Source organism: Myotis daubentonii, chromosome 18 (assembly GCF_963259705.1).
Source record: "Myotis daubentonii chromosome 18, mMyoDau2.1, whole genome shotgun sequence".
NCBI lineage: Eukaryota > Metazoa > Chordata > Mammalia > Chiroptera > Vespertilionidae > Myotis > Myotis daubentonii.
In genome coordinates this window covers 15,011,650-15,036,021 of record NC_081857.1, presented here as the reverse complement: position 1 = coordinate 15,036,021, position 24,372 = coordinate 15,011,650, and the positions used below count along the sequence as shown (strand labels likewise).

General features: G+C 44.5%; 1 protein-coding gene across 2 annotated transcripts in view; it reads left to right on the top strand.

Annotated features, from left to right (window-relative positions):
• The first annotated feature begins 2,525 nt into the window (after positions 1-2,525).
• PACC1 (proton activated chloride channel 1) overlaps positions 2,526-24,372 on the top strand; it is a 36,145-nt gene continuing 14,298 nt past the window's right edge. For both annotated transcript variants that reach the window (XM_059675430.1, XM_059675431.1), the window contains exons 1-2: positions 2,526-2,678; positions 6,857-6,953. In XM_059675430.1, coding sequence (XP_059531413.1) covers positions 2,643-2,678; positions 6,857-6,953 — 133 coding nt within the window. In that variant the 5' untranslated portion in view covers positions 2,526-2,642. The remainder of the gene's footprint in view (positions 2,679-6,856; positions 6,954-24,372) is intronic.

The following is a 24,372-nucleotide window of genomic DNA, read 5'->3' as shown; positions in this document are numbered from 1 at the left end:
TCTAAGACTCTGGATAGAATGCTTCCTTGCCTCTTCCTAATCTCTGGTGATGGTTTCTTGGCCCAGGATGGAGCCTGGCCTCCCAGGCCATGACCTATAACCACAGGTGAATGATTAAAGCCACCTTGGTTTACAGCTGCATCACTGCTACCTGCTTCTGTCATCACAAGACGTTTTCTCTGTGTCTCTCTTTACATCACCTTACGTCTTTTTTGTAAGGACACGAGTCGTAAGACATGCAGAGACCTCATCTTTTTTTAAAAAATATATTTTATTGATTTTTTACAGAGAGGAAGAGAGAGGGATAGAGAGTTAGAAACATCAATGAGAGAGACACATCAATCAGCTGCTTCCTGTACACCTCCTACTGGGGATGTGCCCACAACCAATTCGTACATGCCCTTGACCGGAATTGAACCTGGGATCTTTCAGTCCACAGGCCGATGCTCTATCCACTGAGCCAAGCCGGTTAGGGCTCATCTTGGCTAATTACATCCACAACAATCCTATTTCCAAATAAGGTCACATGCTGAGGTACCAGGGGTTAGGACTTCAACATATCTTTTTGGGGGACACCATTCAGTCCATAACAGGAATCTTTAGGGTATAGATGGCAATTCAAACCATGAGACTAGAAAAGACCATTTCACTAGACAAGACCCTAGGAAGTGAATAGAAAGGGAATCAAAGATCTAGTTTGAGCATTGCCACCTGTAGAGCCGGAACAATGAAGACAGCCCAACAAAGGAGACTGAGAAGGAGCAGCGAGTGAGGTAGGGTTCTGTAAGCCAAGGGAGGAAAGTGTACAAGGAAAAGGGACAATCAGCTGAGTGCAACACAGCTGATAGGTCAAGAAAAAGGAGGGTGGGGAGACGGCCCCCTGATCTGACAACTCAGAGGTCATTTGTGACCATGACAAGCACCATCTCAGTGAGTGGACAGCATGAAAGCCTGAGGGAGTGGAAGGAAGGGACCTGGGACAGCAAGGACAGAAAGTTCTATTTGTGTTCATGGTCTGCTTCTCTACTCTAGCATGGAAGAGCCACAAGGGCCAGGACCTTGGAGTAACCCATTCATTCATTATCCCAATGCTCAGCACATTGCATTTGGTAAGCCATGCTGAATACGGTGCTCGTCAGTATCTCCTTCAAATACGGGAGCTCGCCGTTTTCCAGTTTGGTCATATCAGCAAAGATAGAGGGGAATAATAGGGCTGGACTAGAATTCTCTGGTTCCTTCCAGCTCTAAAATTCTGATTCCATGACTTGTTCTATCAACCACCCTTGTATTAATACAGTCAGGAAATTAACGGTTGGTTGTTGCTATTTGTTTTGGCAAGCAAAGTGTTAAATGTAATGGCTGGAATGACTTCCAGTCACAAATGTAACAAATGTTTGTTGAGTGCCTACAAGGTGTTAGGTGCTCTATGCATCCTCACATTGAATAGATGTGGGAGCAGAGAGCCTGGGGTGGGGGAGGGTAGTCAGGAGAGATGGTGGAGGCCTTTCACTGCTAGTGTACTGGGAGGCCCAGGGTGCTCTGACGTGGTTGGCGCTACTGTGGTGCCTCTGAGGAGGAAAGAGGCCCTGAGTGGCCTGAGTGCAACGGCTGGCAGAGCTGCAGCTGCCGGTGACACAGAGCAGCATTCACCAAGGCATAAGCAACCTTTATCTGCCTCACCACCACGCGGCCCAGGGCGGCCACAGGGAACAGCTGTTAAGGCAATGGGGAGGAGGGGGTCCCAGGTCACTCTGCCACAGGGCAAACGCCCAATTCTCCACCAAATTCGGGGCGCGAGGCTTCTGCGTGGTGAACAGCGCCTTGGGTTTTTTTCTGCCAGATCTATTTTGACTCTCAGAAAGCCAGGTGAAGCAGGACAGGGTTAGCAGTTGCATTTTAAGGCAAGAGAGGAACGCTCAGAGCATTACAAACCTGAGGGAGAGGAGCAGAGCCAGGACAAGAACCTAGAGGTTCTAAATCCAAGTGTCTGCCTAGAAATAATGAAAAGAACTTGGATTCTATAGTCCATTCCTGGATTAAATAATCTTCACTTGATCACTGCCTCCCTGCCATCCTTTCTCAAACAAGGTATCTCAGTTTTTGCATCTGGAAAACAGGAAGAAAAATGCCCCCCCTTACAGGGGGTCCTGCTAGGAACAAGGGCATTAAGTGCGTGAAAGTGCTTTTGACATAAAAAGTGTTCTCCAGATATTTACTTCGGTTATAACCTTCCTCTTGCAATGATAGATTAGGCTCTCCTACTCATCTGATCTGGGGCCCCCTGTTCCACTTTCCACTAATATTCTCCGTCCCTCTCTCTTCAACAAAGAGAGGAAGTGAGAGAGAAAGAGAGCACGTGCTCCTAACGCCAGGGTTGTGCCGGGTTCTGGGTAAGCGCCGGCTTCGCTGAAGCTTGGGTGCTGAGGAGTGCCCTCCGCGCAGAACTACATTTCCCAGCAACCCTTTCGCGGCCCCAGCTGCGGCGGGAGCAAGACGCATGCGCCGAGTGCCTCCCCGCCAGGTCTCGGCACCGCCCCTCAGAACGCGTAGCACCTCGCGGAGCCGGCAGGTCCCGGCGCTGCGGCTGCGGTCCTCGCTCCGGGGCGTAGCGGGCTCTGGTGTGCTTAGCTCCCGTCAGTGCCATGATCCGGCAAGAGCTCTCCACGTCCTACCAGGAGGTACAAAGCTTGGGTTGGACGCGGGGCGGAAACAAAGTTTCCTATGTAGCGGAGGAGCGGGTCCCGGGAGTCTGGGAGTCTGAGCGGGAGGGGTGCGGGGCTGGGGGGCTGCGGAGGAGCTGGTGAGTGCGTCGAGATTGGGGCTCCCGCGTGCAGAGGGGTCCCCCAGTGCAGAGGAGGGGCAGAGCAGGCGGGAAGCGGCCGGATGCTGCCGTTGCTCGGCCAGAGCTGCCCCCCCACCCCCCCTCGGAGCGGCGATTCGTAACCAGCAGGTGAATGATTAAAGCCTCGTCGGACCCCGGCGGCCTCGCGGCGGGCCGGGCGGGACCCGGCTTGGCCTCGGGGACCCCAGTGTTGTTTGCAACAAGTGGGAGCGCCTGCGCCCTGCTCCCCGCTAGGGTGGATGCGCGGTGGGCATCAGCCCTCCTCCAGCCCCCCTCCAGCCCCAGGCCTCGTGGCCCCTGCAGCTGATAATGATAGGGGTAATTACATCTTGTTTTGGTGGCCGCCTGACTTTAAAGTATGCTTTCCAAGACATAGGGGCTTCTCGCTCCACTCTGTCTCTCTCTGGTCTCACCTCCTCCCGCGACTTTAACGATCACTTTCCAGTTCTTTGTCTCTTTCTTGCCTGTCCTGAGCCAGCTTTCCCCTCAAACCAGCTCTTCCTTCTGACTCCTACGGCGACTAGTGAACTGCTCTCCCTCTCCTCCCCCTCCTCCTCCTCCTCCTCCTCCTCCTCCTCCTCCTCCTCCTCCTCCTCCTCCTCCCAGGCCCCAAACCTCCGTCATCTTTCTTCCCTGTGCCCCCCCCCCCCACACCTGCCAAGTTCAGGCAGTGCCACATTCCCAGTCCTCCCGCTTGTGTCCCTGCATCCGCTCTAACCACCTGAGTGTGATCCTGTGTTTCACCTCCCCCTTTGTCTCCCCACGCTGTGTGAGTGTGCAGATTCGCTTTGAGGCCCTGCCTTGACCCCAGAGCATTCCTTTTTTCCATACACCTGATGTTGCCGTTGGTCTACTCAGAACAGCCCAAACTTCTCACCAAGCTTTAAAAGCCCTGCACAGCTCAGCGGCTGTATCCCCCATTGCCTTCATCTCCTCACCCACCCAGGTTCTGGCTGCACTTGGAAGCTCACTGTTTAAAAATGTGCTGCTGCTTTCTGGCCTCTGCCTGTGCTCACACCATTTCTCCTTTAACCCCTTCTCCAGCTCCATTGATTAAAAGCCCCCAATTATTCAAGGGGAGAGTCTCAAATCCCACTTGCTCTTTGGAGACTGACTTCCCATGCCAGTCTAGCGTGCTGCCTGTCCTTTTCAGGTAAACTTGCTGCTGTGCTGACCAGTATGATGTCCATGTCTCCATTTGTCAGTGACAGTGTGGACTATACAAAACAGGCGGCTTAGCCCATAGTAGAAGAGGCAGCTGAATTGCAGTCAGGTGAGAGTTGCCCGAGACTGGCGGCTGTTTTGTAGTGTAGGAGTTGGGCTGGAATGTGACTTTGGGACAACTTTTTATATTTCTCCTACCATCATCTTTATCCCACCTCGTTCTTTTATCCAAACGGAGCCCGCTGGGCTTTTAACCAGCGATGCGGATTCTCGGGCCCCTAGATTTCACGTCCTGGACAGTGGGGGAATCCTGGGGAATGAGTTGTGTCTCTCCCTGACTGAAAGTTTTCAGGGTTCTAGGGAGGAGACCATAGTGGATAAATACTAGGACTTTGAAGTGAAAAAATCCCTGTTTCTATCCGGGCTCTAACTCTTGCTGTTTGACTTTTATCAAGTCATTTAACTTGTCTCAGCCTCAGTTTCTTTATCTGCAAAATGAAGGTAACGGTAGGCCCTGTCTCCTGGGGTTTTGCGGGTTAGGTGAGTTCGTTTGTGGGAAGTGCTTAGCTCAGAGCCTGGCAGGTGAATGAAATAATAGCTCCTGTTAACAGCGCATGTGCGGCTCCTGCTTCTAGGGAGCGTAGGTGTCCCTGTTTACAGGATCACGTCCCTCACCGACCACAGGCAGCCTGCAGTCTCTGTCTCCTCACTAATGACCTAAAATGTTGATTAAAATTTAGGCAGTTCTCCTGCTTGCAGGGCAAGGCCAGAGGCTGAATCAATTGGTATCTGGGGGTACCTTCACGGTGCAAGGCACTGCAAGGATGCCTCCCCTTTCTTGAGGGGCCTGTTCTGCAATCCCTATCTCTCGCCTTCAAAAGAAAGCGGCTACCCAGAGAGGGGCCTGCAGCTTTCTTTCCTGGATCATCCTGAGAGTGGACCAAGCTTTGAGTTAGGTTTCTTTGCTGAGTGGAGATTTTGGCTTTAGGGGATGGGGCGTGCTGAGAATTCGGCTGGGGCAGGCCAGGAGGTGGGCTCAACATAGCTGCAGGTAATCAGAGGGGAATTGGGTGAGGCGAGTGTTGCCACCTGGCTTAGGCTGCACTGATGCTTGGAGTAGAGAATTTGGGCCTTCCTGGGACTGTCGTCCCCTCTTCCCTTTAACCAGTGAAGGCTCCTGGGACCTCCTGATCTGTGCTGCCATTAGCATCCTGAGTCTCATGGTGACTTCTTTGGCCTCCCAGCCCTCTCCCACCTTTTCTTTTCTTTTGGGACTGGAAGGCTTTAAAGCTGGGAGTTTTACCTAAGGGGCAGGAGTGGAGGCATGGAGAGGGACCTGCAAGAATAATAGATGCATAGGGCTTTATTTAACTCATGTCTATTGGAGATGAATTTTTTAAATATGTTCTTACTGATTTTTTTAGAGAGAGGGAGAGGGATAGAAGAATTGATGAGAGGAAACACCTGCACACCCCCTACTGGGAATTGAGCCCACAACCCAGTCAAACCTCTTGGTTGATGCTCAACCACTAAGCCCCACCAGCCAGGCTGGAGATAAATTTTTAATGAAAAATATCTTGAGACCCTAGACCAGCCGTGGGCAAACTACGGCCCGCGGGCCGGATCCGGCCCATTTGAAATGAATAAAACTAAAAAAAAAAAAAGACCGTACCCTTTTATGTAATGATGTTTACTTTGAATTTATATTAGTTCACACAAACACTCCATCCATGCTTTTGTTCCGGCCCTCCGGTCCAGTTTAAGAACCCATTGTGGCCCTTGAGTCAAAAAGTTTGCCCACCCCTGCCCTAGACATTTACAGTGTGAATGTAAGCAAATATTAGGGATAGCTCTCCCCTCCTCTCATCCCAGTGCAGTGATAGCTCCTCCTCTCTCTCTGGTCTTGACCTCTCCTACCCCCCTCCTCCTTAATACTGCAGAGACTTGTTGGTTATCGTTGTATCCTTTCTGCCAGTCTCCTCAGGGCATCATTTCCCCCATTTGACAGGTGAGAACACTGATGGAGTGAGGTTGAGGTTGCCTGCTTACTGGCAGCTAAGGAGTATCTGCCCCTGAAATGGACTGGCCCTTCCCACTTTGTTCTGCCCTGTGCTGCCTGCATCAGTGAACGTTGGCCAGAGCCTGGAGAGCTCTGACACCCTCTTCCCGGTTCCCTCTTGCTCAGCAGGCTCCAGGCTGCATTTCCTCCTCCTCTGGGAAGTGGTTAAGATCATGGGCTTTGGAACTAGGCCAACTTGGATTTGACTCGTACATCTGTGGCCGCGGGAAGTGATGTGTTGAATTGTGTCCCCCTCCCCCCCAAATGTGTTGAAGTCCTTACCCCCAGTACCTTAGAATGTGGCCTTATTAGGCAATAGGGTCATTGTAGATGTAATTAGTTAAGATGAGGTCATACTGGAGTAGGGTGAGCCCACATCCAGTATGAAGGGTGTCCTTATACAGAGACTCCATGTGACGATGGGGGCACAGATTGGAGGTGGGTGCAGCTACAACCAAGGAACACTGAGGATGCTGGCCACTATGAGAGGCAGAGAGAGAGGCAGGGAAAGTCGCCTCACAGCCCTCAGAAGGAACAGCCCTGCTGGAATACGTGTCTATTGTTTTAAGCCACCGCGTTTGTGGTGCTTGTCATGGCACCTCTAGGAAATGAATATACAGGAAGTTACTTGAGTTTTCTGAGCTTCAGAATTGGTAGGACACCCTACACGATGGGATTTGTGTGTGTGTGTGTGTGATGATTAAGTGAGAAGCAGCTTCTGCTTTCCTAGTCTAGTCTGGAAAAGCAAGGCGGATGTGGCTGACCTGTTTGTCCCCTTTGTCTTCCTTTAGCTGAGTGAGGAGTTGGATCAGGTGGTTGAGAACTCAGAGCGGGCAGACGAGCAGGAAAAGGAGGCAGTCAGAGTCCAGGGTTCAGGAATCTTACCAGGTAAGTGGGTTCAGTCTGGGGTAAAGGGTGGGAAAATGGTGGGTGCTGCTGCTGCAGTGGGAAGCCCGGGCCAGGCACCTCGCCTGTGGGTACCGTGGCAGAGGAGGAGCCCCCGTTTGCGCCTTGGTGTCAGATCTCAGGTGGTGCCCTAGTTTTAAAGCTATGCATATTTAACCAGCCTGGGACAGAGGCTGTGCCTAGGCCCGTATCTACCCTTTTCTGTACCCGCGTGTGAGCCAGTTCCTGCGGCCAGGTCTTGGATACAATAGCAAGGACTTTGGGTGTCTGCTCTTCTGTTAGTTTTCCCCTAAGAAGCAGGTAGTAGCTGAGCCCCTAATATCTGGGCCACTTCCCAGAGCCTCTGGAAGAATATCTAATAGGCACCACCTCTCCGATACCAGACCTCTCCAGGATAGTCGCCCAGCTGGGCGAGCAGGGTCCTGTCAGTCAGGGGGCCTCTCATGGAGCCGTGCAGGAACCTCTGACACCGTTGACCACCTCTTCCTCCCCTGCTTCACCCACTGCTTGCTCACATGTACCTGCCATGCTCACATCTCTCGCCCAGCGGTGACTGATAAACTCTGGACATATTTACCCTGTAAATCCAAATGCCCAGGTGATAGCTCTCCTTAGCTGTTCCAGAGGTACCCTGAACGCCACACATCCAGATTCGCCCTCCTGATCTCCCCACTTGACCCTCTTCCAGTGTTTCCTGTTTCCGAGATTTTTTTTAGAGAGGAGGGAGGGCACCACTGCCCACCCAGTTAAACCTGGGAGTCATTCTTTTTTCCTTCCTTCCCTCCCTTCTTCACCATTTGCTCTGCCTCTTAGCTGGGCCTGCCTTCTTTTATCTTGTGCTCATTCCCTCCCGCCATCGGAGGGAATTCCTCTTCCTGGAGTTCTCTTCCTTCTATCACCTAGTGGATGCCTAATCATTCTTCAGCTCACTCATTTTTTTTTCTACAAAGCCTTCTGTGACCTCCCAACTAGGTCACTTCCCACCCTCCCACACTGTCACTGCATAGCCTGTGCACCTTGCCCTTGTAGCTGTTGCTGATAGGGTGGTGTATTTGTTTGCCCGACTGATTAATATCTGTCTATTTTACTGGAATGTAAGCTCCCTGATGGTGGAGACCAGTCTGTTTTGCCCACTTCTTTAGCCCTGGCCATGCAATAAAGATTTGTTGAATAGAAGAATAAGTGAATGAAGGCTCAGTCAGACTCTAGCTTCTTGGGTGGGTCGGGGGAGGTGGGATACTGCTCCTCTTCGTTCCAGTATTTGTCGGGGAGGAGAACGGGACAGGAAATTCTGCAGTTGTGTCTAATCCTTAGAGAAGACTTTGGAGAAGGAAGGAGGCTGGAAGGGCAGCTGATGTTTACTGATTGCGACCTCTGGGCCAGGCACTGTCATAGCCATTGCCCCAAGGTTAAATAGTGTGGGACGATCACGTGGCTGGTAAACAAGCAGACTGGGTCAAGTTCTTTCTGACCTCAAACTCTTTCTGCTGCACCAGTGGTTTAAAAAAATATTTAAAGCATCTTTTTACTAAAGGCCAATATATAAAAGGTAGGTAGTCGCATGACTGCCCCCACTCTGACTCTAGGCCAGCGATGGTGAACCTATGACACACGTGTCAGAGGTGACACACGAACTCATTTTTTTGGTTGATTTTTCTTTGTTAAATGGCATTTAAATATATAAAATGAATATAGAAAATATAAATCTTTGTTTTACTATGGTTGCAAATATAAAAAAATTTCTATATGTGACATGGCACCAGAGTTAAGTTAGGGTTTTTCAAAATGCTGACAGCCAAGCTCAAAAGGTTCGCCATCACTGCTCTAGGCACTGCCTGGGGAGAACAGTTTAAAAGCCTTGAATGTTACTGTCTATGTTTCTGTAACAAATTACCACAGACTTAGTGGTTTACAACAACACAAGTACCTTGCAGTTCTGGAGGTCAGAAGTCCCAAATGGGTCTCCCTGGGCTACAGTGGAGGTGTTGGCAGACCTGCGTTCCTTCCTGGAGGCTCCAGGGGGACATCTGTTGTAGTGGACTTTCCAGCGTTAGAGGCTGCCCCAATTGCTGGGCTTGTGGCCCTTCTTTCATCTTCAAGCCAGCAGTGGCGGATGGAGTATTTTTCACATATTGTCATTCTGCCACTGACTTCTGCCTCCCTCTTCCACATTTAAAGAGCCCTTGTGATTACATTGGGTGTACCCAGATATTCCAAGATGATATCCCTGTTTTAAGGTACATGGTGAGCAACTTTAATCCCATCTTTCTGCCTTAATTTCTCTGTGGCGTATAACTGGACACATTTACAGGTTCCAAGAGTTAGGACTTTGGAATCCTTGGTGGGCCATTCTTCTGCCTTCTGTACCCTGCACTGTCCTCTTGCCTCCAATTAGGAAAGGACAGATGCAGGAAGAAGGAGGGAGGGCAGACTTTGAAAGATGAAGTTTTTTTCTGTAGATATACAAATGATTAATAATAAGCACATGAGAAGATGCTCAAAACCATTAATCATCAGGGAAATGCAAATTTAAACCACAAGGAGATACCACTTCAACCCACTAAGATGGCTATAATCAATAAGACGAACCATAACCAGTTTTGGTGAGGATATCAGGAAACGAGAACCCCTGTACATTGCTGGTGGGAATGTAAAATGGTGCAGTTGCTGTGGAAAACAGCCTGGCAGTTCCTCAAGAGATTAAATACAGAGTTATCCTGTGACCCAGCAATTCCAATCCTGGTATATATCCGAGAGAAAGGAAGACTTGCATCCACACGAAAACTTGTATAAGAATGTTCATAGCAGCATTAATCATAATAGCCAAAAGATGGAAACAACCCAGGTGTCCACCATCCGATGAATGAATAAATAGTATGTTAATATAGTGGGATGTTACTTGGCAATAAAAAGGAATGAAGAATTGATTATGCTATGACATGGATGAGTCTTGAAAACATTAAATGAAAGAAGTCAGACCCAAAGGCCACATATCGAATGATTCTCTTTATGTGAATTGTCCAGAATAGGCAATTCCATAGACAGAAAGTAGATTATTGGTTAGCAGGGACTAAGGAGGAGGAGGAAGGACTATTGAAGATTATGGAGTTTCTTTTTGGGTTATGAAAATGTTCTGTAATTAGATAGTGGTGATGGTTGCACACCTTGTGAATATACTAAGAACTATGAAATATATTCACTGTAAAAGGGTAATGTTATGGTATGTAAACATATCTCAAAAAACCAAAACCAAAAACAGTCACTAAAGAAGAGACAAAAACTTTCACTCCTCCTTTGCACTCAGAATGCACCTTTGCCCAGTGCTTTCTGCAAGGTAGCCACCCAGTTCTCCTTCCTCTGAGCACAAAACCCAGCTTGTTTTCAGAAAGTGAATTGCTTGTCACAGATCCCTTTAATGGCCAGACTTACTGTCTGGGAAGTGTGGGTTTTTGAAGCAGTTGTGTTGTAGATTTTACAAAACTCAAAAGTTACCTTTCTTTCAAGAACATTTGTGCATTATTTTTGTCTTGCTACTACCTCAAGTTTATATTCATATAAAGGAAATATAATTTAAAAAATTATTTTTCTATTACAGTTTGCATTAAAAACTATTTTGTGTTAGTTTTAGGCATACAGCAGATAGACATTCATATAGGTTGCAAAGTGTTCCGTATAACTCAAGTGCCTGGCTCACAGCATAGTTAGTTACTACAGTATTAATAACTATATTCCCTATGCTGTACTGTACACCCCCATGCCTATTTCGTAACTAGCAATTAGCACTTCTTAATCCCATCGCCTTATTGCATCCTGGCCCTCCAACACCCATCCCCTCTGGCCTCCGTCAGTTTGTTCTCTGTATCTATAAGTGTTTCAGTTTTGTTAGTTTATTTTGTTCATTAGATTCCACGTATGCTATTTGTCTTTCTCTGGCTTATTTCACTTAGCATAATACCCTCTAGGTCCATTCATGCTGTTGCAGATGGTAAGAGTTCATTCTTTTTTATGGCCAAGTAAAACAGTAAAACCTTGATAGAAAGGACTAGTTCGGGTGAGGGAGTGTCCATTGAAGCCTGAAGTCCGTTATATAATAAAGTAGGTTTCCCAATGCATATGTGAAACAATTGACGAATTGGTTTACCTCTTTTTACTTATGTAGACATGTTTGTGTAATTAAAAGTAAGTATGTATGAAAAGTTAAATTTCACAGAAAAGTTTTCTGTATGTATTACTGTAATTTTAAATTTATACTGAATAGGTCTGGTAAACGCATGCATTCACTGGTCACCAAGAGTAAACAAATGCAGACAACTGGGGCGTGGCTTAGTGCACCTGGGAATAACCGGGCAGTGTTAAAACTGCTGCAGATTGTCACGCCATGCAGCAACAGAACTAGTGATAGTTACTGTGCGAGATGTGGTGTGATCACGTGCTAATCATTCCCCGAACATTGTTTACAAGTGGATTTACGTATGTATAGTTGTAGATATGTAATACTTATTTATGTTAGCGAAATTACCACAGTGTTTTTTCCAACATATGGCCATTTGCTAAAATTTGTTAAAAATGACAACAAAAAAAACCTTGTAAGTTTAATTATAAACACATCTTGGTTAAAAGCATTTTAAAATTAACAGGGTGTTAATTTTCACATATGACATATAGACTGGACATTTTGTCCTTTAAATCCAAAGTCCATTAAATTGGGGGTTTACTGTATTTCCTTGTACCACTGCTTTTTATCCATTTGTTTCCTGATGGGCACTTGGGTTGCTTCCGATTCTTGGCTATGGAAACAATGCTGCAATGAACATAGGGGTGCATATGTTCTTTTGAATTAGTGTTTTCGGTGACTTCAGATATATACCCAGAGGTGGAAACACTGGGTCATAAGGCGGGTCCATTTTGAATGTTTTTGAGGAACCTTCACACTGTTTTCTATAGTGGTTGCACCAATCTGCATTCCCCTCAGCAGTGCACTGGGGTTCCCTTTTCTCAAAATCCTCCCCAACACGTGTTTGTTGATTTATTAATGGTAGCTTTTCTCACAGGTGTTAGTGGCATCTTATTGTGGTTTTAATTTCCATTTCTCAGATGATTGGTGATGTTGAGCATCTTTTCAGATGTCTATTGGCGATCTGTATGTTCTCTTTAGAGAAGTGTATTTTCAGGTCCCCTACCCACTTTTTAATTGGGTTGTTTGTTTTTTTGGTGTTGAGTTGTCTGAGTTCTTTATTAATTTTGGCTATTAACCCCTTATTGGATATAATATTGGCAAATATGTTCTCCCAATCAGTAGGTTGTCTTTTCATTTTATTGGTTTCCCTTGCTGTGCAAAAACTTTCTGGTTTGATGTAGTCCCATTTGTTTATTATTTCCTTTGCTTTCCTTGCCCGAGATATATCAGAAAAAATATTGCTAAGAGTAATGTCCGAGATTTTATTGCCTAAGTTTTCCATTAGGAGTTTTATGGTTTCAGACCTTACATTTAAGTCTTTAAGCCATTTTGAGTTTATTCTTGTATAGGATGTAAAAAGGCGGTCTAGTTTCATTTTTTTGCATGTATCTGTTCAATTTTCCCAATGCCATTTATTGAATAGACTGTCTTTACTCCATTGTATGTTATCTCTTCCTTTGTCAAAGAGTAATTAACCATATAGGGGTTTATCTCTGGGTTCTCTATTCTGTCCCATTGATCTATGTGTCTGTTTTTATGCCAGTACCATGCTGTTTTTAATTATTATAGCCTTGTAGTATAGTTTGATATCAGGTAGTGTGATACCTCCTACTTCATTGTTGTTTTTTTAAATTGCTATTCTGAGTCTTTTGTGTTTCCACACACATTTTTGGGTTATTTGTTCTACTTCTGTGAAAAAATGCCATCAGTATTTTGATAGGAATTGCATTGAATCTATAAATTGCTTTGGGTAGTATGGACATTTTAATTATTTTAATTCTTTGTAACCATAAGCTTGTTGTCAGCTTCCATTTATGATTATCTCCTTCGATTTCTTATAATTTTCTGAGTATAAGTCTTTTACCTCCTTGATTAAATTTATTCCTAGGTATTTTTTTAATGTAAATGTGATGACTGTTTTCTTAGTTTCTGTTAGTTCATTATTGGTGCATAAAATGCACCCCATTTCTGAATATTTAGTATCATGCTATTTTACTGAATTCATTTATTAGTTCTAGTTGTTTTTGTTGGAACATTTAGGGTTTTCTATATACAGTACCATGTCGTCTACAAATAATGACAGTTTTACCTCTTTCTTTCTTTCTTTTTTTTTTTTAAATACATTTTATTGATTTTTTACAGAGAGGAAGGGAGAGAGATAGAGAGTTAGAAACATCGATGAGAGAGAATCATCGATCAGCTGCCTCCTGCACATCTCCCACTGGGGATGTGCCCGCAACCCAGGTACATGCCCTTGACCGGAATCGAACCTGGGACCTCTCAGTCCACAGGCCGACGCTCTATCCACTGAGCCAAACCGGTTTCGGCGGCCTCTTTCTAATTTGTATACCTATTATTTCTTCTTCTTGTCTGATTGCTGTGGTTAGGACTTCCAGTGCTATGTTGAATAGGAGTGGTGAAAGTGGACATCCCTGTCTTGTTCCTGATCTTAAGGAAAACAATTTTATTTTTTCCCCTTTGAAGATGGTATCAGCTGTGGGTTTGTCATATATGGCCTTTATTATGTTGAGGTATGTTCCCTCTGTTCCCACTTCGTTGAGAGTTTTTATCCTAAATGGGTGCTGGATTGTCAAATGCTTTTTCTGCATCTATTGATATGATCATATAATTTTTATCTTCCATTTTGTTGGTGTGGTGTATCACATTAATTGATTTATGAATATTTAATCATCTTTTGCATCCCCAAAATAAATCCCATTTGTCCATGGCATATGAACTTTATAATGTATTGCTGAATTCTGTTTGCTAATGTTTAAAAAAATATATTTTTATTGATTTCAGAGAGGAAAGGAGAGGGAGAGGTAGATAGAAACATCAATGATGAGAGAGAATCATTGATCAGCTGCCTCCTGTGCCCTTGACCGGAATCAAACCTGGGACCCTTCAGTCCACAGGCCTATACTCTGTCCACGGAGCCAAACCAGCTAGAGCTGTTTGCTAATATTTTGTTGAGGGTTGTTGCATCTATGTTCATCAGGGATACTGGCCGATAATTTTCTTTCTTTGTATTGTTTTTATCTGGTTTTGGAATCAGGATAATGCTGGTCTCATAAAATGAGCTTGGGAGTCTTCTCTCCTCTTGAATTTTTTGGAGTAGTTTGAGAAGGATAGGTGTTAAGTCCTTTTTGAATGTTTGTTAAAATTTACCTGTTAAGACATCCAGTCCAGGACTTTTGTTTGTTGGGAGGTGGGTTTTTTTTTCCTTTCTCTCTCTTTTTTTTATTACTGCTTCAATTTCATGAGCTATAATCAGTCTGTTCAGATTTCCAGTTTCTTCTTGATTCAGTCTTGGAAGATTGTATATTTCTAGAAATTTATCCAGTTTCTCCAGATTAACCAGTTTGTTGGCAATTAGTATTTTCTTAAAATTCTTTGTATTTCTCTGGTGTCAGTTGTTACTTTTCCCCTTTCATTCTGGTTTTATTTGGGTCCTGTCTTTTTCTTAATGAGTCTGAGTAAAGGTTTATCAGTCTTGTTTTTCTTTTCAAAGAATCCACTCCTTTTTTTTTTTTTTTAAGATTCTATTTTGTTTATTTCCCCTTTGATCCTAATTATTTTCTTCTACTCAACTTGGGCTTTGTGTTTTCTTCTTTTTCTAGTTCCTTTTGGTGTAAGGTTGTATTGTTTATAAGAGACTTTTCTTGTTACTTGAGGTAGGCCTGTATTGCTATGAATTTCCCTCTTAGGACTCTGTCACTGTGTCCTATAGATTTTGGGTTGTTGTATTTTCATTTTTATTTGTCTCAGGGTATCTTGATTTCTTCCTTGATCTCATTGATTAGTAACATGTTATTTAGCCTCCGTGTGTTTGTGTGTTTTTCAGTTTTCTTCTTGTAATTGATTTCTAGATCCATACCATTATGGTCAGAGAAGAAGCTTGATATGATTTCAGTCTTCTTATATTTATTTTGACTTATTTTGTGTCCTAACATGTGGTCTATCCTGGAAATGTACGTGTGCAAACCAGCTAGGGCTGCCCTTGAAAAGAATGTATATCCTGCTGCTCAGGGGTGAAATGCTGTGAAAGTATCAATTAAGCCATCTGGTCTTATGTGTCATTCAAGCCCACTGTTTCCTTGTTGATTTTCTGTCTGGAAGATCTATCCATTGATGTTAATAGGGTGTTAAAGTTTCCTACTGTGTCTTTCTCTCCCTTTAAGTCCATCCATATTTGCTTTATATATTAGGTGCTCCTATGTTGGGTGCATAAATGTTTACAAGGTTTATATTCTCTTGATGGATTGCTCCCTTTATCATTATGTAATGCCATTCTTTGTCTCTTAGCCTTGGTTTTAAAGTCTATTTTGTCTGATGTAAATATTGCTACTCCAGCTTTTTGTTGTTTCCCTTGGAATAAAATATTTTTTCCCATTTCTTTACAGTTTCTTCTCCTTCTGGTACTTCTGTGATATGGATGTTATTATGCTTATGTTGTCCCATAGGTCCTTTAAACTATCCTCATTTTTCATTATTAAAAAAAAAAAATTGCTCCTTGCTCTGATTAGATGCTTTCTGCTACCTTGTCTTCCAAATCACTGATTTGATCCTGTTTCATCTAATCTGCTATATAGTCCTTCTAGTGCAGTGGTTCTCAACCTTCTGGCCCTTTAGATACAGTTCCCCATGTTGTGACCCAACCATAAAATTATTTTCGTTGCTACGTCATAACTGTAATGTTGCTACTGTTATGAATTGTCATGTAAATATCTGATATGCAGGATGGTCTTAGGCGACCCCTGTGAAAGGGTTGTTTGATTGCCAAAGGGGTCGCGACCCACAGGTTGAGAACCGCTCTTCTAGTGTATTCATTTCTGACTGGTTCTTTTTTATGTTTTCTGTGCCCTTTTTATGCTTACTATCTCTGTGTTTAAGTTCTCACTGAGTGCATCTATTCTTCCACTAAGTTTTGAACTCTGTGTTTGACATATTGTCTGTCTCCTTTTCATTTTTTTCCTCGGGATTTCTCCTGTTCTTTATTTGGGGCACGTTTATTGTTATTTCCCATTTTGGCTGCCTCTCAGCATTTGTTTCTGTATGTTATGGAGATCACTGTGCCTTTCAGCCTTGGTAAGGTGGCCTTTGGGCTCAACGGCATGGTCTCCCTAATCACCTGTTTTTGGTGCTTCAGGAATGTCCCCCATGTGGGTTATGTGACCCCTCCTGTTGAGTCTTGATTGCTGTTGAGTCATCTGTGTGTACAGTTGACCTTCAGGGCAACTGACTGTGAGGATTGACTACAATCACAGCGTACGAGCTGCTGTGCAAGGGCTGACCCCATTAAGCAGAATCCTCCCCAGTAGGGTGAGGTGTCTGCCGAGATCTTCCTCTGGGTGTGCTGCTGTGAGCTGATTGGATCGTGCTCTGATGGGGTCCAAGCCTGCCACCAGTTGTTAGTTCTGGAGCCTCTTGGGAGGGACTCTGGTGCTGGTCAGTGTCAGATGCCTGTAACTGACCCTGGGCTACCTGTTTGGATCTACCAAGTGATCTGCAGTTTGTGGCTGCTTCTGCCGAAGTGCATGAAGGGTCCAAGCTGTGTACCAAGACTGGCTTCTGCCAGCACTGAGGCCAGGGACAGGTCAGTAAGAGGCCCCAAGCCTCCCGGAATCTGTCTCTGCCTGTTGGCTGCCTGCTCGGCTCAGTGACCAGAAGAGCCTCTTGTGGTGTTTGAGTTGCACGAGATAGGTTCTCAGTGAGTCACTAGGTGGTGGGGAGTGATGTTCACCAGGTTGATAGAGAGTCAAATTCAATGCCAGTGTGGGTCTGAGGCCACTCCGCAGAAGTGCAGGGTGCGCCAGTGCTCGCTGCCACCCACCTGGGACCTGTGGACCTTTGAGGCGGGTGGGACCTGCAGATTGCACCAGGCTAAAACAGACCAGGCTTTGGCCATGCAGAGAGAAGGCTCCACACAGCGACAGGGACACTGATCAGCTGTGTGACGGGGAAATGGCTTTGCCCAATAGCTGCACAACTCTCTCCCTCCCTGTGTGCCTCTGGCACTCCTCCAGTTTGCCCGAGCTCCTCAATAAAGTCTGCACCCCCGGTTCAGGCTGGAGGCAGAGACAGACCGCACCACCAGGTGCAATCCTGGCTGGGAGGGGCTCTTTGCCACTCCCCAGGCAGATGAATGGAGGGGGATGCTCCACTCAGCCAACATGGCGTCCCTGGGTGGCACCTAGCACAGGGACACTTGCTTGTTGTCACTCACACCTTCTACCCGTAGCCATTCCGCTCAGTCTGGTCCACTCCAGCTGCCATCCCCCTGCATGGCCCCTAGGAGAGCAGTACCCTCTCACCAGGGCAGACAGAACCCCTGCTGATTTCCATAGCCAGGTATTTTGAGGGCTTTTTTCCTGGCTTTAGTGCTCTGGCTAAGGATCCTGGCATGGGGCTGAGGCCCTGGCTCTTCCATAGGGACTTCCTTTGGATTCTCAATCGCAGCATGTGGGTGCCGGGCCAGCCCTTTGCGTGCCTGTCTTTCCTGGCGGTCTGATGCGGGTTCCTCTGTGCACCCTCAGCTATGAGGCTTCTGCTCAGCATCTTCAGATAGTTATTGAGGTGGATTTTTCGGTACTTGAGCCATGACTCTGACATGGTCCTGGGAGGAGGGGAGTGTAACTTCCACCCACTCCGCCATCATCTTGCAGTTGGGAAGGAATTTGCTTTAATTTTTTTAATGTCCTTGACCGGAATCGAACCCAGGACCCTTCATTTGGCAGGCTGGCGCTCTATCCACTGAGCCAAACCAGCGAGGACAGGATATTTACTTTTAAAATACATTCATCTAGCCCTAACCGGTTTGTCTCAGTGGATAGAGAGTCAGTCTGCGGACTGAGAGGTCCCAGGTTCGATTCCGGTCAAGGGCATGTACCTTGGTTGCAGGCACATCCCCAGTATGGGGTGTGCAGGAGGCAGCTGATCGATGTTTCTCTCTCATCGATGTTTCTAACTCTCTATCCCTCTCCCTTCCTCTCTGTAAAATCAATAAAATATATTTTAAAAAAATACATTCATCCAGCTTGCCACAAAAAAGCCAGGGTTTGCTTTTCAGACTGCAGAGTGCATAGAACATTTTGTCAAATGTCCAGCACCTTTTTTTTTAATGGTAAAAATGCAGTAGTGTCTAGTTTCAGAATTGAGTGACACCTGTAGCACATATGGATGATAAGGAGTTACAGGTTTTACTTACATTACATGCGAATCGGTGGATCAAGGAAAAGCCTACAAAGAAGCTAAACTTGGCTTCTGTCAGTGAAACAGAGGAGACTCTTGGCCAGTGTTTCCACGAGAGTAATTTGTCCAAAAGAAGCAAATCCAAGTGATGCAATTGTCATATGACCTTTTTGTGCCTTAGATTCTTATAATTGATTTCAGAGAGGAACGGAGAGGGAGAGAGAGATAGAAACATCAACGATGAGAGAGAGTTATCCATTGAGTGCCTCCTGCAGGCATCACCTCCTGTCCTCACTGGTTTGGCTCAGTGGATAGAGCACCAGCCTGCCAACTGAAGGGTCCTGGGTTTGATTCCGGTCAAGGGCATTAAAAAAATTAAAGCAAATTCCTTCCCAATTTCAAGAACATGTGCGGGAGAGGTCCTTTTCTTTCCCTCACCAACGTTAGAGCGCTTCACGTCATGTTTATCTGGCTTATGACAGGGTGGATCTTGCCCACAAATGCCCATCGTTGTTCATCTTCACTGTGTGGTTCAGCTGGAGGTAGTAGGCAGTCTGCCTTACAAATGTCTGAGTTCTGCTTGTGATGCAGTGATAGACTTTCAGGCAGGTCTTTTATCACAATTAGTAACTGGAATCGTCAGTACTGACGCGCACTCTGTCATGTATGGAAAGGGTTGACTAGGAGTCAGGACTCTAGGACTCTCAGTCTGATTGTGCCCGTTACGGCGGCGGGACCTAGATCACTGCACAGGAGTGAGTTTGGACCAGATGGCCTTTTAGTTCCCTACCAACTCTTAAAAATTTTACTCAGATGTTATGCACCACATCAGTCACTTTGGAGTTATTTCAGTTTTGTTTGTGATCTTTCTTTTTTTTTTTTTTTTTAATATATTTTATTGATTTTTTTACAGAGAGGAAGGGAGAGAGATAGAGAGTTAGAAACATCGATGGGAGAGAAACATCGATCAGCCGCCTCCTGCACATCTCCTACCGGGGATGTGCCCGCAACCCAGGTACATGCCCTTGACCGGAATCGAACCTGGGACCCCTCAGTCCGCAGGCCAACGCTCTATCCACTGAGCCAAACCGGTGAGGCTGTTTGTGATCTTTCAAACCCCATTAGAATGTAGCAACCCAGTACCTGTTGACTATAGTTATGAGCAGCTCATGGCAGTGAATGTGCCCTGTTTGGAAGCGAACCCTTGGTCCCACATGAACCATGGGAGCTGGGGGGCCTTCCAAACAAAACAGCTGGTAGGTCCCTGTGCTCAGAGCGCTGTACTTTGGGTCCTGTGGTCCTGTAGCCCAGCTACATGTAACCGGTCAGCCCCTAGCTAAGCAAAGCCGGCTATGGACTGGGCGTGAAGGAGGGTCGTGTCTTGTGACACGTCTAACGGAGCAGCCTGTACAGGATACTGGGGAGGAGATCTGAATGGAAGACTCTCGGAGAGGGACTTAGTAAAGTGGAGCAGGGTCATGAGAGAAACATGAGAGAAGGCAGATAGCAAAGCCATGAAGGAGCAGAAATCGACACAGTCCTGATAAGCAGCAGAAGTAGAATCAGACACAAGTGAAATTGAGACCGGCCTGTGTGGGTCAGTGTTTGAGTGTCGACCTATGAACCAGGAGATCACGGTTTGATTCCTGGTCAGGACACATGCCCTGCAGGAGGCACTCAATGGATAACTCTCTCTCATCGTTGATGTTTCTATCTCTCCCTCTCCGTTCCTTTCTGAAATCAATTATAAAGTTGAAAAAGAGAGTTGCTGAATTCCTTTTGTAGAACTAGAGCCGCTCCGTACCTTGGTGGCTTAGCTCTCAGCTGCCCATCGGTTTTCTTGGAGCTTCCTGGTTCCTCACTTGCGTTGCAGCTGTAGAGGAAACATTCCTGCCTACAGCAGCCTGTTCCTTACGGCCTGGAGGAGCCTCACAGACATGTCAGGGACTTTGCACTCCTGTGTAAAATAAAAACTTTCTAAGGTATTTTGCCAGAAATAGCAAGGCACACCAATTTGTTTATAGTTTTTCATGCCTGAAGTGCACTGGTGTTCTCTGACAGGTTAAAGGTAGCTAGTTAGCGTTGCAAGACTTAGTTGATCTATTATTTGGGTTATTCATTCATTTAACAGATATAGAAACATTACATGCCTACTATGTGAAAGACACTGTATTCTGCCCCACCTCCATTTTATTTATTTTTTATTATTTTTTTTATTATTAGTTAAGGTATTACAAATGTGTCCTCACCCCCAACAACCCCCCACCCCCTGGCCTGCACACTCATGCTCCCATCCCCCTGTTGTCCATGTCCATTGGTTTGGCTTATATACATGTATACAAGTCCTTCGGTTGATCTCTTCCCCTTACCCCCGCCCTCCCCTACTTTCCTTCTGGGGATTGATAGCCTGATCGCTGTTTCTCAGTCTTTGGATCTGTCCCTTTTCATCAGTCTATGTGGTTCTCTATAATCCACAAATGAGTGAGATCATGTGCTATTTCTTTCTAATTCTTTATTATTAAGAAGTTGTAGTGCCATGGTCTTCATTTGTGCTAGCTTCATCATTGAGGGCTTTTTTTTTTTTTTTTTTATGGTGTAGATGAGGGTACTTTCTGTTTCTTCAGTAACTAATCCATTGAGCAGGCACTCTGTACTGTAATGCATTTTGCAACATTCTCTTACATACTTCTCTCAGGCATCCTGTAACATTGAGATGATTATTTCCTTTCACATGAAGAAAGTGAGGCTTAAGAGCATTAAGTAACTTATCCTGAGATCACAGAATAGGTAGTAGTAGAGCTGGAACCCAAATCACTCTGACTACATCTCATGGTGTGTGTGTTGTTGTTTTTTAAAAAAATATTTTTATTGATTTCAGAGAGGAAGGGAGAGGGGGAGAGAGAGAAACATCAATGATGAGAGAGAATCATTGATCGGCCGCCTCCTGCACGTCCCCTGCTGGCATCAAGCCCACAATCTGGGCATGTGCCCTTGACCGGAATCGAACCCGAGACCCTTCAGTCTGCAGGCTGACACTCTATCCACTGAGCCAAGCCAGCTAGGGCTACATCTCATGGTTTTAACCACTGGGCTAGATTTCTGGTCTTTCAGTTCTGAACATTAGTGAATAAAACACCCAAATTACTTCTTCCTCAAAGTCCTCCTGGTGCTTTAGGCACAGTGCCATGTGACCTCCACAAAGCCTTTGCTGACCTCTGCCTTTCTCCACATGCTCTCCCTTCTTTCTTCTGAGTAAAGGAAGCCTCACATTTCACATGCTCTGAATCCTGTAGCAGTTGTAGCACAGACCATCAGTCCTGGTCTCTGTATCTTCCCAAAGCGCCTAGCACAGTGTCTTGCATGTAGAGTTGGTGCTCAATCCGTGTTCGTAGAATTATAGAATGGACGATTTCCTTGTCGCCACCAGCCTAGGATACGTCAGTAGTTCTGTGCTGACCCTGCTTTTGTGCTTTTAAATAAAGTAACATGAAATAATTACGACAAATACTTTAATATCTTGTTATTTAAAGCTTATATTTCAAGTTAAATTTATTGGGGTAACATTGGTTAATAACATTATATAAATTTCAGGTGTACAGCTTGATAGTATGACATCTGTATACAGTATTGCGTGTTCGCCTCCGGAAGTCACCATGTATTTCATCTCCTTTACCCTTGTCCTCACTCCAATGCCCTGCCCCTCTGGTAACCACTATTCTGTTGTCTGGGTCTATGAGTTTGCTTTTTTCTTTGCATGTCTCATTTTTGTTTTTATATTCCACATATGAGTGGAATCATGCAGTTTGTGTCCTTTTCTTTCTGACCTATTTCAGTTAGCATAAAACTCTCAGTATCCATCCATGTGTGTATGTTTAAAAAATTTTATTTTATTTTATTGATTTGAGAGAGAGAGAGAGAGAGAGGGAGGAAGAGGAGAGGTGTGGGGAGAGAGAGAGACAGAAATGTTGATTTTTTTGTTCAACTTATTTATGCATTCATTGGTTGATTCTTGTATGTGCTCTGATGGGGATCGAACCTCAATGTTGGTGTATCAGGATGACACTAGCTAACTGAGCTACTCAGCCAGGGCCAAGATCCACTCATGTTGCAAATGGAAACACTTTTTTTTTTTTTTTAATGACTGAGTAGTAGTCCATGGTATATATGTGTCATATATTATTTGTCGGAGGACATTAAGGCTGTTTCCATGCCTTGGCTATTGTAAATAATGCTGAATGAACATAGAGGTAGATACATCTTTACGAGTGTTTATTGTCCCAAACATTGTGGGTATTTTTTAAATTTTTTAATTACAGTTGACATTCAATATTATACTAATTTCAGGTGTACAGCATACTGATTAGACATTTATATAACTTACAAAGTGACCCCCTGGTAAGTGTAGTACCCACCTAACACCATGCATAGTTATTGCAGTGTTATTGATTATCTTCCCCGTGCTGCTATACTTTACATCCCTGTGACTATTTTATAACTATCAATTCATACTTCTTAACCCCCTCACCTTTTTCACCCAGTCCCCCCACACCACTCCCATTTTGTTCTTTATATCTATGAGTCTTGTTCCTTCATTTACTTTGTTTTTTAGATTCCACATATAAGTAAAATCATATGGTATTTGTCTTTGTCTGTCTGACTTATTTCACTTAGCATAATACCCTAGGTCCATGCGTGTTGTGAGAATGTAAGATTTCATTCTTTTCTATATGTACCACTTCTTTATCCAGTTGTCTATCATTGGTTTATTAGGTTTCTTCCATATCTTGGCTATTGTAAATAATTCTACAGTGAACATGGGAATGCTATATCTTTTGGATTTCTTTGGGTAAATGCCCAGAAGTGGAATTGCTGGGTCATGTGGCAGTTCTGTTTTTAATTTTTTGAGGAACTTCTATACTGCTGCACCAACTTGCATCCCACTAACAGTGCACGAGGGTTTCCTTTTCTCCTCATTTTCGCCAACACTTAGAATTTGTTGATTTATTGATGACAGCCATTCTGACATGTATGAGGTGATATCTCATTGTGGCTTTAACTTGTATGTCTCTGCTGGTTAGTGATGTTGAGTATCTTTTCATGTATTTGTTGACCATTCGTATGCCCTTTTTGGAGAAATGTCTATTTAGGTCCTCTGCCCATTTTTAAATTAGATTGTTTGTCTTTTTGGTGATAAGTTTTATGAGTTCCTTATGTAGGTTGGATATTAACCCCCTATCGGATATATCATTAGTGAATATTTTCTCCCATTTAGTAGGTTGTCTTTTTGTTTTGTTGATGGTTTTGCTATGCAGAAAATTTTTATTTTGATTTAGTCTCATTTGTTTATTTTTTTTATCATAAATGGATGTTGAATTTTGTCAAATGCTTTTTCTAAATCTACTGATATAATCATATGACGAATATAGTTCATTTTGTTTATGTGGTGTATCACATTAATTGACTTGTGGATATTGAACCAACCTCGTATCTTGTGAATAAATCCCACTTCATTGTGGTATATGACCTTTTTTACTTATTGATGAATTCAGTTCGCTAATATATTGTTAAAGACTATTTGTATCTATGTTCATCAGGGGTATTGGCCTATAATTTTCTTTTTTGGTAGTGTCTTTGTCTGTTGTTGTTATCAGGGTAATGCTGGCTTTCTCAAATGAGTTTGGGAGCCTTTCCCTCTAGTTTTCTGAAATAGTTTGAGAAGGATAGGTATTAATTATTTTTTGAATGTTTGGTAAAAATTACCTGTGAAGTCATGTGCTCCTGGACTTTTGCTTGGAGGGAGTTTTTTGGTTACTGATTTGATATGGTTAGTAGTTAATGGCCTGTTCACTTTTTTGTTTCCCCCTGATTTAGCCTGAAAAGACCGTATGTTTTTAGAAATTTATCCATTTCTTCTAGGTTGTCCAGTTTGTTGGCATGTAATTGTTGGTGGTATTTCCTTGTCATCCTGCGTATTTCTCTGGTGTAGATTTGTCAGTCCTCTCCTCTTTCTGATTTTAGTTATTTGGCCCTCTC